Source organism: Lithobates pipiens, unplaced genomic scaffold (assembly GCF_037356315.1).
Source record: "Lithobates pipiens isolate NorthernLeopardFrog02 unplaced genomic scaffold, aLitPip1_a1.2 Scaffold_28, whole genome shotgun sequence".
NCBI classification, from domain to species: domain Eukaryota; kingdom Metazoa; phylum Chordata; class Amphibia; order Anura; family Ranidae; genus Lithobates; species Lithobates pipiens.
Window position 1 is genome coordinate 211,026,370 of NW_027507789.1, and position 13,867 is coordinate 211,040,236.

General features: G+C 47.9%; 1 protein-coding gene across 1 annotated transcript in view; it reads right to left on the reverse strand.

The window, feature by feature from the left end:
- Nucleotides 1-13,643, reverse strand: part of XKR7 (XK related 7) — a 24,168-nt gene extending 10,525 nt beyond the window's left edge. The window contains 3 exon segments of the mRNA XM_077460458.1: nt 4,915-4,945; nt 4,947-5,115; nt 12,993-13,643. Of these exon segments, the coding sequence (XP_077316584.1) occupies nt 4,915-4,945; nt 4,947-5,115; nt 12,993-13,336 (544 nt within the window). The 5' untranslated portion in view covers nt 13,337-13,643.
- Nucleotides 13,644-13,867: the final 224 nt, after the last annotated feature.

Here is a 13,867-nt window from a genome sequence, read left to right on the forward strand (position 1 = left end):
ATATAAACACAAAAGTACCTGGAGAACGAAATGTCTGACCCCGGAACAAGGGACTCCATTTATTGAAGATGGAATGTTGGCATGATGGCCGGGCACCTAGCATGTCACTCTAAAGCTGAACTCCAGGAAAACATCTAATACACAGATAGAATACATATGACGGGCTCAAAGGGATTTGTATTTCTGACTATACTGTCTTGAGATTTGTACAGCTCTGTCATAGAGCACAGCCCTGTCTGCGTACTGTATATACTGTACCCTGCATATACTACACTCTGCGTACTGTATATACTGTACCCTGCATATACCACTCTGCATACTGTATATACAGTACCCTGCATATACCACACTCTGCATACTGTATATACTGTACCCTGCATATACCACACTCTGCATACTGTATATACTGTACCCTGCATATACCACACTCTGCGTACTGTATATACTGTACCCTGCATATACCACACTCTGCATACTGTATATACTGTACCCTGCATATACTACACTCTGCGTACTGTATATACTGTACCCTGCATATACTACACTCTGCATACTGTATATACTGTACCCTGCATATACTACACTCTGCATACTGTATATACTGTACCCTGCATATACTACACTCTGCGTACTGTATATACTGTACCCTGCATATACTACACTCTGCATACTGTATATACTGTACCCTGCATATACCACACTCTGCGTACTGTATATACTGTACCCTGCATATACCACACTCTGCATACTGTATATACTGTACCCTGCATATACTACACTCTGCGTACTGTATATACTGTACCCTGCATATACTACACTCTGCATACTGTATATACTGTACCCTGCATATACTACACTCTGCATACTGTATATACTGTACCCTGCATATACTACACTCTGCGTACTGTATATACTGTACCCTGCATATACTACACTCTGCATACTGTATATACTGTACCCTGCATATACCACACTCTGCGTACTGTATATACTGTACCCTGCATATACCACACTCTGCATACTGTATATACTGTACCCTGCATATACTACACTCTGCATACTGTATATACTGTACCCTGCATATACTACACTCTGCGTACTGTATATACTGTACCCTGCATATACTACACTCTGCGTACTGTATATACTGTACCCTGCATATACTACACTCTATGTACTGTATCCTGCATATACTACACTCTAGGTACTGTATCCTGCATATACTACACTCTAGGTACTGTATCCTGCATATACTACACTCTATGTACTGTATCCTGCATATACTACACTCTATGTACTGTGTATACTGTATCCTGCATATGCTACACTCTATGTACTGTGTATACTGTATCCTGCATATACTACACTCTATGCACTGTGTATAGTGCATGTTGCATATACTGTACTCAACTCAGTGTATATAGTGAAACCTGGCATATACTGCACACTACGCACTGTATATAGTACACTGTGAATGTGGAGGTGTATAGCATTCAGCTTTAAAGCACACCAATGAGTTCCTACAACAGGCTAAACTGGCTACAATTGTAAAATAATGACACCTAGGGGTTCATTTACTAAAGGTAAATAGACTGTGCACCTTGTAAATGCAGTTTCTCCAGAGATTAGTAAATGAGGGAAGCTGGTATGACTTCCATCATCCAATCAGGCTCATGCTAAAAATTATTATTTTTTTCCTTGCATGTGATTGGATATTTTTTTGTAAAGTGAAGCTTTACCTCATTTACTAAGCTATGGAGCAAATGCACTTGCAGAGTGTGATTGCACTTGCAAAGTGCACAGTCTCTTTGCCTTTAGTAAATCAAACCCCTTACATCCCCTTAGGTCCGATGGAATCATTTCGACGGATATTCCGATCATGTGTGGGGCTTTATCTGACTTTTTTCTTCAAAAATTCTGACAGGCCTAGAAATAGAACATGTTTTAAATCTTTCCAATGGAATCAATTTCCTATCGGGAAAACCGTTGTCTGTGCGCTGGTCCGACGGACCAAATACGACGCAAGGGCAGCTATTGGTTACTGGCTGTTGAACTTCCTTCTCTAGTCCCGTCATCCGTCATCACATTCGAAACAAACGGACTTTGGTGTGATCGTGTGTGGGCAAGTCCGTTCGGTCGGAATTCCGTCGGAAAGACCGTCAGAGTTTATTCTGACGGAAAGTCCCGTCATGTGTACACGGCATACTTGGGAAGAAAAAAAAAAAAAAACACATCTTCAACGAAATCTCAAAGAGCCCCAGAACAACAGGCCCCCAAATATGAAAATTCCAATACTTCTAGGTGAAGTTGAAAATTTGTGCGCTCCATTTTGCCTCCTGATTGGCCAGTGAGGCCCGCCATTAAAGCGATGGGCCAACAGGGAGGTGCGGGATGGTGGGCCAGTTCTTACCTATGAGAATATTGGACTTTGCATATGTTTGTGCCTAGGGCAGGCATGTCCAAAGTCCGGCCCCGCGGGCCAGTTTTGAACGGCCCGCCTGGTTATTTGGACATACATATCTTTTGTGGCCCCCGACGAACTCCCAGCGCTGGGGCCACAAAAGATGTATATGCTTTGGAAGGGACAGGGAGGAGTCAGGACTGAGCGCCATACACAGGAGAATTTCCTGTTTACGAGCGGCCTCTGTAATAGGAAGTCCGTCTCCGGCGCTGCCATTGGACGACTGTTCTGTCCATCAAAGCAGGCGGGACTTTCTATTAAAGAGGCCGCCGTGTAAACAGGAGATTCTCCTTTGGCGCTCGTCAGGGCATTCCTGGCAATGGTGCTGCATTCCTAGCAATGGTGCTGCGTTCCTGGCTATGGTGGGGGCATTCCTGGCAATGGTGGGGGCATTCCTGGCAATGGTGGGGGCATTCCTGGCAATAGTGGGGGCATTCCTGGCAATGATGGTGCATTCCTGGCAATGATGGTGCATTCCTGGCAATGATGGTGCATTCCTGGCAATGGTGGGGGCATTCCTGGCTATGGTGAGGCATTCCTGGCTATGGTGAGGCATTCCTGCTATGAGGGGGCATTCCTGGCTATGAGGGGGCATTCCTGGCTATGAGGGGGCATTCCTGGCAATGGTGGGGGCATTCCTGGCAATGGTGAGGCTACATTCATGGCAATGGTGAGGCTACATTCATGGCAATGGTGGGTCTGCAGATGGGCAATGATTAGGCTGCATTTGATGGGCACTAACCATTATTTTGGTTCACAGTTCTTTATTTAAAATTATTATTTTTTTCCTGAAACTTCCCTCTTAACCACTTTCAGACCGGACCAATTTGCTGGTCAAAGACCAGACCACTTTTTGCGATTCGGCACTGCGTCGCTTTAACTGACAATTGCGCGGTCGTGCGACGTGGCTCCCAAACAAAATTGACGTCCTTTTTTTCCCACAAATAGAGCTTTCTTTTGGTGGTATTTGATCACCCCTGCGGTTTTTATTTTTTGCGCTATAAACAAAAATAGAGCGACAATTTTGAAAAAAACACATTATTTTTTACTTTTTGTTATAATAAATATCCCCCAAAAATATATAAAAACATTTTTTTCCCTCAGTTTAGGCCGATACGTATTCTTCTACATATTTTCAGTAATAAAAAAATCGCAATAAGCTATTATTGATTGGTTTGCGCAAAAGTTATAGCGTTTACAAAATAGGGATAGTTTTATAGCATTTTTATTAATTTTTTATTATTTTTTTTTTTACTAGTAATGGCGGCGATCAGCGATTTTTATTGTGACTGCGACATTGTGGGGGACCCATCGGACATTTTTGACACATTTTTGGGACCATTGTCATTTATACAGTAAATCACTGCTATATAATGCAATGATTCCTGTGTAAATGACACTGGCAGTGAAGGGGTTAACCAGTGGGTGGCAGTGTAGGGGTTAAGTGTTCCTAGGGGTGCGTTACTAACTGTGGGGGGTTGGGCTTTCATTTAGTGAACACTGATCTCTGCTCCAATCACATGGAGCAGAGATCAGCGTCACTAGTTGCTAGGCAGAATGGAGAAATGCTGTTTACTCGGCATTTCCTCCATTCGGCCGCTCCGTGGGACGATCGCGGGGATGCCTGCGGCGATCGAATCCGCGGGTCCCGCGACTGGACTCACAGGGGTCCCGACCAGCGCGGAGCACGCCGCCAGCGGCGCGCTCCCGATGGCAGGGCGGCATTGAATATTGGACGTACCTGTACACCAATATGCCTGCCCGTGCCATTCTGTCGACGTACATAGTCGTGCGCTGGTCGGGAAGTGGTTAAAGTGAAGGTGCGTGTTATACGCCAATTAATACAGTATGTACAAATACGCCCGAGCTCATCTCTTCCCACACACAGCCATAAAGGCAAGAGAATTCTTGTTGGGCAGTGTATTAGAGCTTGAACGAACACACTAGGACCGAATTTTAACGGGCTCAAAGAATGTCAGGCAAAATGGTCGGCCCTCACGCATGTTCACTTCATCAAATCCGGCCCTCTTTGAAAAAAGTCTGGGACACCCCTAGCCTAGGGGGTAACATGTTCATGAGGACATATGAAAGTGTGAGCACCTTCTGACAGCTTTTCTTTAATACTGACAAAGTAAATGTTCTCAGCTCCCCTGAGGGTCCTTTTATGTGAAGGGTAGAAGAAGAAGAAAGGTCAGAATGTGGTCTTGGGTCAGGACCAAGCTTCTATGGAAAACGTTATTAATGACATATGACTTCAGTGTCCTCTATTTCTAAAACCATTGATCACTAGAATTTGCCGTTTCTAAATAAAACCTCCCCCCCCAATCATATGAATTGGCCATTTTTGCGGCAGGTTCACTCTATAGCTGGAAATCAGAGAATTAGGGTTGCGACTCATGGAAGGGTGAGAACTGGGTACCAAACACAAAGAGGTAAAGATTAGGCGGACTCACCCTGCAGGGGCTCCACATGGCCTTGCTGCACCCATGATGCAGAGCTGCAGCACCAGCTGGGGGGCGCTCTTCAGGAAGGTCTCCAGGAGTCGCAGCATGCTGATGTCAGCGCTCTCAAACATCATGCGCCAGTAGAAGTGTCGGCTCTGCTGCTCGGATTGCCATCGGCTCTGCAGGCCCAGGTACAATGCTCTCAGGTATCTGAGCGGAGGAAAAGATAAAAACAAGGTGAACTGCCTTATTTTCATAATAAATCTGCTAAGGTCTTGGTACGCAGAGCGTGGGAGCTAGGCTAAGCCTACTAAGACATTGTGCATATACACTACATTAACAAAAGTATTTGGGACGTCTGCCTTTACACGCACATGCACTTTAATGGCATCCCAGCCTTAGTCTGTAGGGTTCAATATTGAGTTGGCCCACCCTTTGCAGCTATAACAGCTTCAGCTCTTCTGGGAAGACCGTCCACAAGGTTTAGGAGTTTGTCTATGAAAATGTTTGACCATTCTTCAAGAAGCGCATTTGTGAGGTCAGGCATTGATGTTGGACGAGAAGGCCTGGCTCCACCTTAATTCATCCCAAAGGTGTTCTATGGGTTGAGGTCAGGACTCTGTGCAGGCCGGTCAGGTTCTTCCACCCCAAACGCGCTTATCCATGTCTTTATAGGCCTTGCTTTGTGGACCGGTCCAAATCATGTGGTGGAGGAGGGATTATGGTGTGGGGTTGTTTTTCAGGGGTTGTGTTTGGCCTCTTAGTTCCAGAGATGGAAACTCTTAAAAAGAGGAGCTGCACCTTCAAAAAAATATTAAAAGTCAGCAGCTACTAATATTGCAGCTGCTGACTTTTAATAAATGGACACTTACCTGTCCCAGGGTCCAGCGATGTCTCAGCAGCAGATGACGAGCGATCGCTTGTCTCTCAGCTGCCCCCGCCGCCATCCTCTGTCAGGAAATCTGGAATTGAAGCGTTGTAGATTCACTACCCGGCTCCCTACTGCGCATGCACGAGTCGCGCTGCACGTCTCCACTGGTCCCTGCTGTGTCCTGGGAACTGTGTGTTTCCCAGAACACAAGGGGGGGGGGCATCTGTGGCTAGCTTGTCCTGGAAGTGGGTGCAGATGCCTGGTTTATACAGGTATCTGCACCCCCCTCCCCCCTAAAAGGTGGCAATTGTGGCACCGGAGGGGGGCGGGGTTCCGATGAGCGGACCTTCCACTTTAGGTTGGAGGTCCGCTTTAAGGCGTCAGCCTACCAAGACATTTTGGACAATTTCATGCCCCCAACTTTGTGGGAACAGTTTGGGGACGGCCCCTTCCTGTTCCAACATGACTGCGCACCAGTGCACAAAGCAAGGTCCATAGAGACGTGGATGAGCAAGTTTTGGGTGGAGGAACTTGACTGGCCTGCACAGAGTACTGACGTCAACCCGGTAGAACACTTTTGGGATGAATTAGAGCGCAGACTGCGAGCCAGGCCTTCTCATCCAACATCGGTGCCTAACCTCACAAATGCTCTTCTGGAAGTATGATCAAACACTCCCATAGACACACTCCTAAACCTTGTGGACGGCCTTCCCAGAAGAGTTGAAGCTGTTATAGCTGCAAAGGGTGGGCCAACTCAATATTGAACCCTACGGACTAAGACTGGGAGGCTATTAAAGTTCATGTGCGTGTAAAGGCAGGCTTCACAAAAACTTTTGGTAATATAGTGTACTTTAGTAAAATCAGATTTAGGTGTATTTAAAGCCTACATATTTTTTCTTTGATGAATAAGGAAGGCTTAGGACCCCCTGTCGGGCTTTTACTGATTCTGTTTCAATACTCCTCCCCATTACATCTGGATCTACAGTGAAATAACATGGACTTACACCTGATTGCTGCACTGCACAATATTTGTGTCCCTGCCGGGAGCTTCAGCCTCTCAATTATTCCTGATGGCCTTTGCCAACTGGACAGAAAGTGGTGGGAAATTCAAATTCTGAAGTGAAGGGAAATCTCCCAAACAGGACACAGAAAAAAACTGACATAGGTTCTAACAATCTCCTAGTGTATCCAAAACTTACAGAATTGTTTTGGCTTAAAGTGGTGCTGCCACCAAAATATAAAAAATTCTTTAAAATTCTTTAAAAAAATAAAAATAAATAATAATTGGAAAAAATGTTCTTTTTACTCACCTCTAAATGCCTGTTGCTAGGGGGTCCCTCGTAGTCTGCCTTCTTCATTGCCCGGGCTGGTGACATCACTTCCCCTCGCGCCGCAAAGTCATCTGGGACCTGTCATGTGTCCCAGATGACTGTGCGGCATATCACGGCGCCCTGCGCCGCTCGCGCATGCGCAGTGGGTGCCCGGCTGTGAAGCCACAGCCAGGTACCCACAGTAAGAATGATGGCGCCGCGAGCGGAGCAGGGAACGAGGGGGGGGGGGGGCTTCGTTCCCCGCATCGCTGGACCCTGGGACAGGTAAGTGTCCGATTATTAAAAGTCAGCAGCTGCAGTATTTGTAGCTGCTAACTTTTAATTTTATTTTTTTTAGGGGGCACCCCACTTTAAAGCGGGAGTCCGCCGGGACTCCGCGTTTTTTTTTTTTTTTGTTAAAGCCAGCAGCTACAAATACTGCAGATGCTGACTTTTAAAATAGTGACACTTACCTGTCCAGCGCGCCCGCGATGTCGGCACCCGAAGCCGATCTCTCGATCGTCTTGTCGGGTGCTGCCGCCGCCATCTTGGGTATGGGAATCAGGAAATGGAGCTTTCGGCTTCATTTCCCGGTTCCCTACTGCGCATGCGTGAGCCGCGCTGCGCAATAAGGACGGTCCCCGCTGCCTCTGGGATCTGTGTGTTTTCCCAGCAGGCAGCGGGGCACTTGCGGAAAGGGGCGTAATATACGCCCCTTTCCGCAGAGAGCTATCCCGGAAGTGGGTACAGATACCTGTGCTGTACAGGTATCTGCACCCCCATCCGCCCTGAAAGGTGCCAATTGTGGCGCCGGAGGGGGGGAGGGTTCCGATGAGCGGAAGGTCCACTTTAGGGTGGACCTCCGCTTTAAGGGCTCCTTTAGGCTTGACTCACATCTATGGCATTTTTAGTGCTTTTTGCATTTTGCAGATTTGCTCTACAGTCCATGTACCATGGTTTCCTATGGAACACGTTCTGTAGAGAAAATCTGCAAAATGCAAAAAGCACTAAAACTGCCATAGGTGTGAATCCAGCCTAACACTTGCTTCAATTCAAGGCTTCGGACAGGCTTTGTTAAAGCTCTCTGAACGCCAGTCAAAGCTCCTGTCACTAAATAAAATGGGTAGCTTACAGTCCTGCTTACACCTGCTTTTGCTTGGTGCTTCACTGAGGCTTTGTGTGGCTTCATGGAGCTTTGGTGGGGCTTTAAGCGAGCTTTGCCATAGACTTCTATGGAGGCTTTGAAGACACTTTGAAGCACCACTGAAGCTACATGGAGTATCATTTTTGAAGAGAAGCCAAAGCAAAGAAAAGCAAAAAGCAAGGTATAAACAGGATTGTAAGATAACCATTTTATTTAGTGACAGGAGCTTTGACTGGCGTTCAGAGAGCTTTGACAAAGCCTGTCCGAAGCCTTGTTGAAGCCAAAGCAAATATAAATGAGCCCTTAGGGTATGTAAATCTGGTAGTAGTTATTCACTTTCAATGGGACTTATTTGGTGTACAAGTCTATTTCAATGAGACTATTAGATACACCACAACCTGGATAAACGAGAACTTTCACTTTTTACATGGGGTTTATTTAAGAAGTAAAATGAATAAAGTTTTTGACTTTAGAAAAAAAAAGTGAAGTATTTTCTCTATTATTTAAGTGTTTTGTCTAAAGCTTCTCTTTAACTACTCGGCGATTTTCCTCATAACTCTCACCCTGGGCTTTGCTGGAGATCCAGATTCAAGGGCTGCTAGTCTACTCTGCTCCATGCGCCTGACCCAGCTTCTTCCGGTGACAACTACTGTTATGACTTTGCGTCTTCTAATGACCTCAGATCAATCCAGACGTTTTAGCACAGATAACCCCAGTTCAGTCACAATTCATTCATTAATGTCCAAATCGTTCAGCAATATGCACAGTCTTCCATTCCACCCACTAGTTAAAGTCCCCCAATCTCAAGTAATTGCCCCACAGTTTAGGAAGGGTCTCCCAGTCACCTTCATCAGTCATGTATCTTCAGCCACATTCATCATTGCACCTTTAGGCTTAGCAGATGCCCCAATTCAAGGCCCCCAGTTATGGAAATGTCTGTGCAGTCCTCATAGGAACAAGCTCCATCGTTACTATATCTTCAGCCACAGCAATAAGTGTACCTTAGCTTATTTGTTGTCCCCTAATCCTAATGGCCACCAGTTTGTGACCCCCCCCCCAAGGAGCAAACTCCATGATCACTTTATTCCAGCCACATTTAATCGGTGTACCCGCAGGCTTAGTTGATGCCCCAGTTAGAGGCCCCCAGTTTGGAAAATGTCCCTCCAGTCCTTATAGCAACAAGCCTTGGCATCGCTGTATCACCAGACACTTTTATTCTGTGTACCCTCAAGGTTGCTTGATGTCTCTTTATTCTGATGAATGTCCCCCAGTTTGGGAAATTTCCCTCCAGTCTGTCATTGCGTCTTCAGAACCCATCCATCAGTCAGTCCCCTTTACAGCAAGCCTGTATCAGTGACTGTATCTTCAGACCCTTAGTCAGCTCCTATAGACCCCCCATGTGTCATATCTTCAGACCCTTAGTCAGCTCCTACAGACCCCCCATGTGTCATATCTTCAGACCCTAATGTCAGCATCTCCAGCCTCTAGATGTCGTATCTTCAGACCCTACTAGTCAGACTATCCAGCCTCCATGGGTCACCGTATCTTCACATCCTATTAATCAGCCCCTACATCCTCCATTTATCATTGTATCTTGTATTGTAGACCCTGTTAGTAAGCCCCTCCAGCCTCCATGTGTCATTGTATCTTCAGACTCTATTAATCAGCCCCTCCAGCCTCCCATGTGGCATATCTTCAGACTCTATTAATCAGCCCCTCCAGCCTCCCATGTGGCATATCTTCAGACCCCAGTAATCAGCACCTCCAGGCTCCAAGTGTCATTGTATCTTTAGACCCTAGTTGTCAGTCCCTCCAGCCTGTATCTATCATTGTATTTGCAGACCCCTTCAGTCCCTCCAGCCTCCATGTGTCATTGTATCTTCAGACCCTAGTAGTCAGTCCTTCCAACCTGTATCTGTCATTGTATCTTCAGACCCTGTTAGTAAGCCCCTCCAGCCTCCATGTGTCATTGTATCTTCAGACTCTATTAATCAGCCCCTCCAGCCTCCTATGTGGCATATCTTGAGACCCCAGTAATCAGCACCTCCAGGCTCCAAGTGTCATTGTATCTTTAGACCCTAGCTGTCAGTCCCTCTAGCCTCCATGGGTCACTGTATCTTCACTATTAATCAGCCCCTCTATCCTCCATGTGTCATTGTATCCTCAGACCCTATCAGTCTGCACCTCCATCCTTAACGAGTCATCAGAACCTATTATTCTGCCCCTCCACCCCCATGTGTCATTAGACCCTATCATTCTGCCCATCCACCCCCCATGTGTCATTAGACCCTATCATTCTGCCCCTCCACCCCCCATGTGTCATCAGACCCTTTCATTCTGCCTCTAGACCCCCCGTGCGTCATTATCAGACCCTATCATTCTGCCTCTCCAACACCCATGTGTCATCAGACCCTATCATTCTGCCCCTCCATCCTCCATATATCATCAGACCCTAGAATTCTGCCCCTCTATCCTCCATATCTCATCAGACCCTAGCATTCTGCCCCTCCATCCTCCATATCTCATCAGACCCTAGCATTCTGCCCCTCCATCCTCCATATCTCATCAGACCCTAGAATTCTGCCCCTCCATCCTCCATATCTCATCAGACCCTAGCATTCTGCCCCTCTATCCTCCATATCTCATCAGACCCTAGAATTCTGCCCCTCTATCCTCCATATCTCATCAGACCCTAGCATTCTGCCCCTCCATCCTCCATATCTCATCAGACCCTAGAATTCTGCCCCTCCATCCTCCATATCTCATCAGACCCTAGAATTCTGCCCCTCCATCCTCCATATCTCATCAGACCCTAGCATTCTGCCCCTCCATCCTCCATATCTCATCAGACCCTAGAATTCTGCCCCTCCATATCTCATCAGACCCTAGAATTCTGCCCCTCCATCCTCCATATCTCATCAGACCCTAGAATTCTGCCCCTCTATCCTCCATATCTCATCAGACCCTAGAATTCTACCCCTCCATCCTCCATATCTCATCAGACCCTAGCATTCTGCCCCTCCATCCTCCATATCTCATCAGACCCTAGAATTCTGCCCCTCCATCCTCCATATCTCATCAGACCCTAGAATTCTGCCCCTCCATCCTCCATATCTCATCAGACCCTAGCATTCTGCCCCTCCATCCTCCATATCTCATCAGACCCTAGAATTCTGCCCCTCCATATCTCATCAGACCCTAGAATTCTGCCCCTCCATCCTCCATATCTCATCAGACCCTAGAATTCTGCCCCTCTATCCTCCATATCTCATCAGACCCTAGAATTCTACCCCTCCATCCTCCATATCTCATCAGACCCTAGCATTCTGCCCCTCCATCCTCCATATCTCATCAGACCCTAGCATTCTGCCCCTCCATCCTCCATATCTCATCAGACCCTAGAATTCTACCCCTCTATCCTCCATATCTCATCAGACCCTAGAATTCTACCCCTCCATCCTCCATTTTTCATCAGACCCTAGAATTCTACCCCTCCATCCTCCATTTTTCATCAGACCCTAGAATTCTACCCCTCCATCCTCCATATCTCATCAGACCCTAGAATTCTGCCCCTCCATCCTCCATATCTCATCAGACCCTAGAATTCTGCCCCTCCATCCTCCATATCTCATCAGACCCTAGAATTCTACCCCTCCATCCTCCATATCTCATCAGACCCTAGAATTCTGCCCCTCCATCCTCCATATCTCATCAGACCCTAGCATTCTGCCCCTCCATCCTCCATATCTCATCAGACCCTAGAATTCTACCCCTCCATCCTCCATATCTCATCAGACCCTAGAATTCTACCCCTCCATCCTCCATATCTCATCAGACCCTAGAATTCTGCCCCTCCATATCTCATCAGACCCTAGAATTCTACCCCTCCATATCTCATCAGACCCTAGAATTCTGCCCCTCCATCCTCCATATCTCATCAGACCCTAGAATTCTGCCCCTCTATCCTCCATATCTCATCAGACCCTAGAATTCTGCCCCTCTATCCTCCATATCTCATCAGACCCTAGAATTTTGCTCCTCATCCTCCATGTGTCATTGTGTCCTCAGATCCCATCAGTCAGTCCCTCCATCCTCCATGTGTCATCAGACCCTATCATTCTACCCTTCCAGCCTCCATATGTCATCAGACCCTATCATTCTACCCTTCCAGCCTCCATATGTCATCAGACCCTATCATTCTACCCTTCCAGCCTCCATATGTCATCAGACCCTATCAACTGCCCCCCACGTCTCATCAGACCCTATAATTCTGCCCCTGCATGTGTCATTGTGTCCTGAGATCCCATCAGTCAGTCCCTCCATCCTCAATGTGTCATTGTGTCTCCAGCCCCTCCATGTGTCCTCAGACCCTACCTATCATTCAGCCCCTTCATCCTCCATATGTCATTGTGTCCTCAGATCCCATCAGTCAGTCCCTCCATGAGCCTTCAGATGCCCCCAATGTCCCCCATGTGCCTTCAGATGCCCCCAATGTCCCTCCATGTGCCTTCAGATGCCCCCAATGTCCCTCCATGTGCCTTCAGATGCCCCCAATGTCCCTCCATGTGCCTTCAGATGCCCCCAATGTCCCTCCATGTGCCTTCAGATGCCCCCAATGTCCCTCCATGTGCCTTCAGATGCCCCCAATGTCCCCCATCCTCCATGTGTCCTCAGTCCCCCCATCCTCCATGTGCCTTGAGATGCCCCTAATGTCCCCCCCCCCCCCCCCCCATGTGCCCTCAGATGCCCCCCAATCTCTCACCTCCAGACCTGTCCGAGTTGCAGCAGGTGGATGGAGCCCTGCAGGATCCAGGCACAGAGGCGGCAGCAGACTCGGTTGCCCCCGGGAGGAGATGGGCTGCGGTCGGTGACCACCCAGCTGAAGCTGAGGCTCTGGGTGAGTAGGGAGGGCAGCAGCACCAGCAGGACGGTGGGCCAGAAGCAGCTGAACCGGTGTTGCTGCAGGTAATCCACCGCCAGCCACAGGTCAGACGCCCCGTCCGAGAAGAAGACCAGCAGAGCCACCACCACCCACACCCCGTCCCGGAGAGAGTAACGGGGGTACCGGGGAGCCACAAGACCACCGTCCGACTCCGCCGCCATCATGGGAGGAGCCCACTTCCGGGGCCACACCCGGCTCCGCTGACATCCACGGGGGACTCTTACCGGATCATCACCCCTACCGGATTCCCTGCAATAGGAGTGTCTGTGCACCGAGGAGGGGCGATCACCGGATCCAGGGGAGGGAGACAACCTCTAATCGGGGGCAGCCGACTTGCTTCATCCCTGGAATGGGGATCGATAATTATCAGCTTCAGAGGGAACCGATCTCCATATCAACGACTCTGAGCCTATAGATATCGATACATAGAGAGGTGTCTGTGTGCTCATTCTGCCTTCACAGCCACCTAATCCCCCCCTATGACCCCCTTCTCTTCAACGTCATACCCCCTCCCATCTCATACCCCCTCCCTTACCAAATCTCCATATCCCTCCCCTTCCTTACCAAATCTCCTTCTTCCAACCAGACCCCCTCCCTTACCAAATCTCCATATCCCTCCCCTTCCTTACCAAATCTCCTTCTTCCAACCAGACCCCCTCCCTTACCAAATCTCCATATCCCTCCCCTTCCTTACC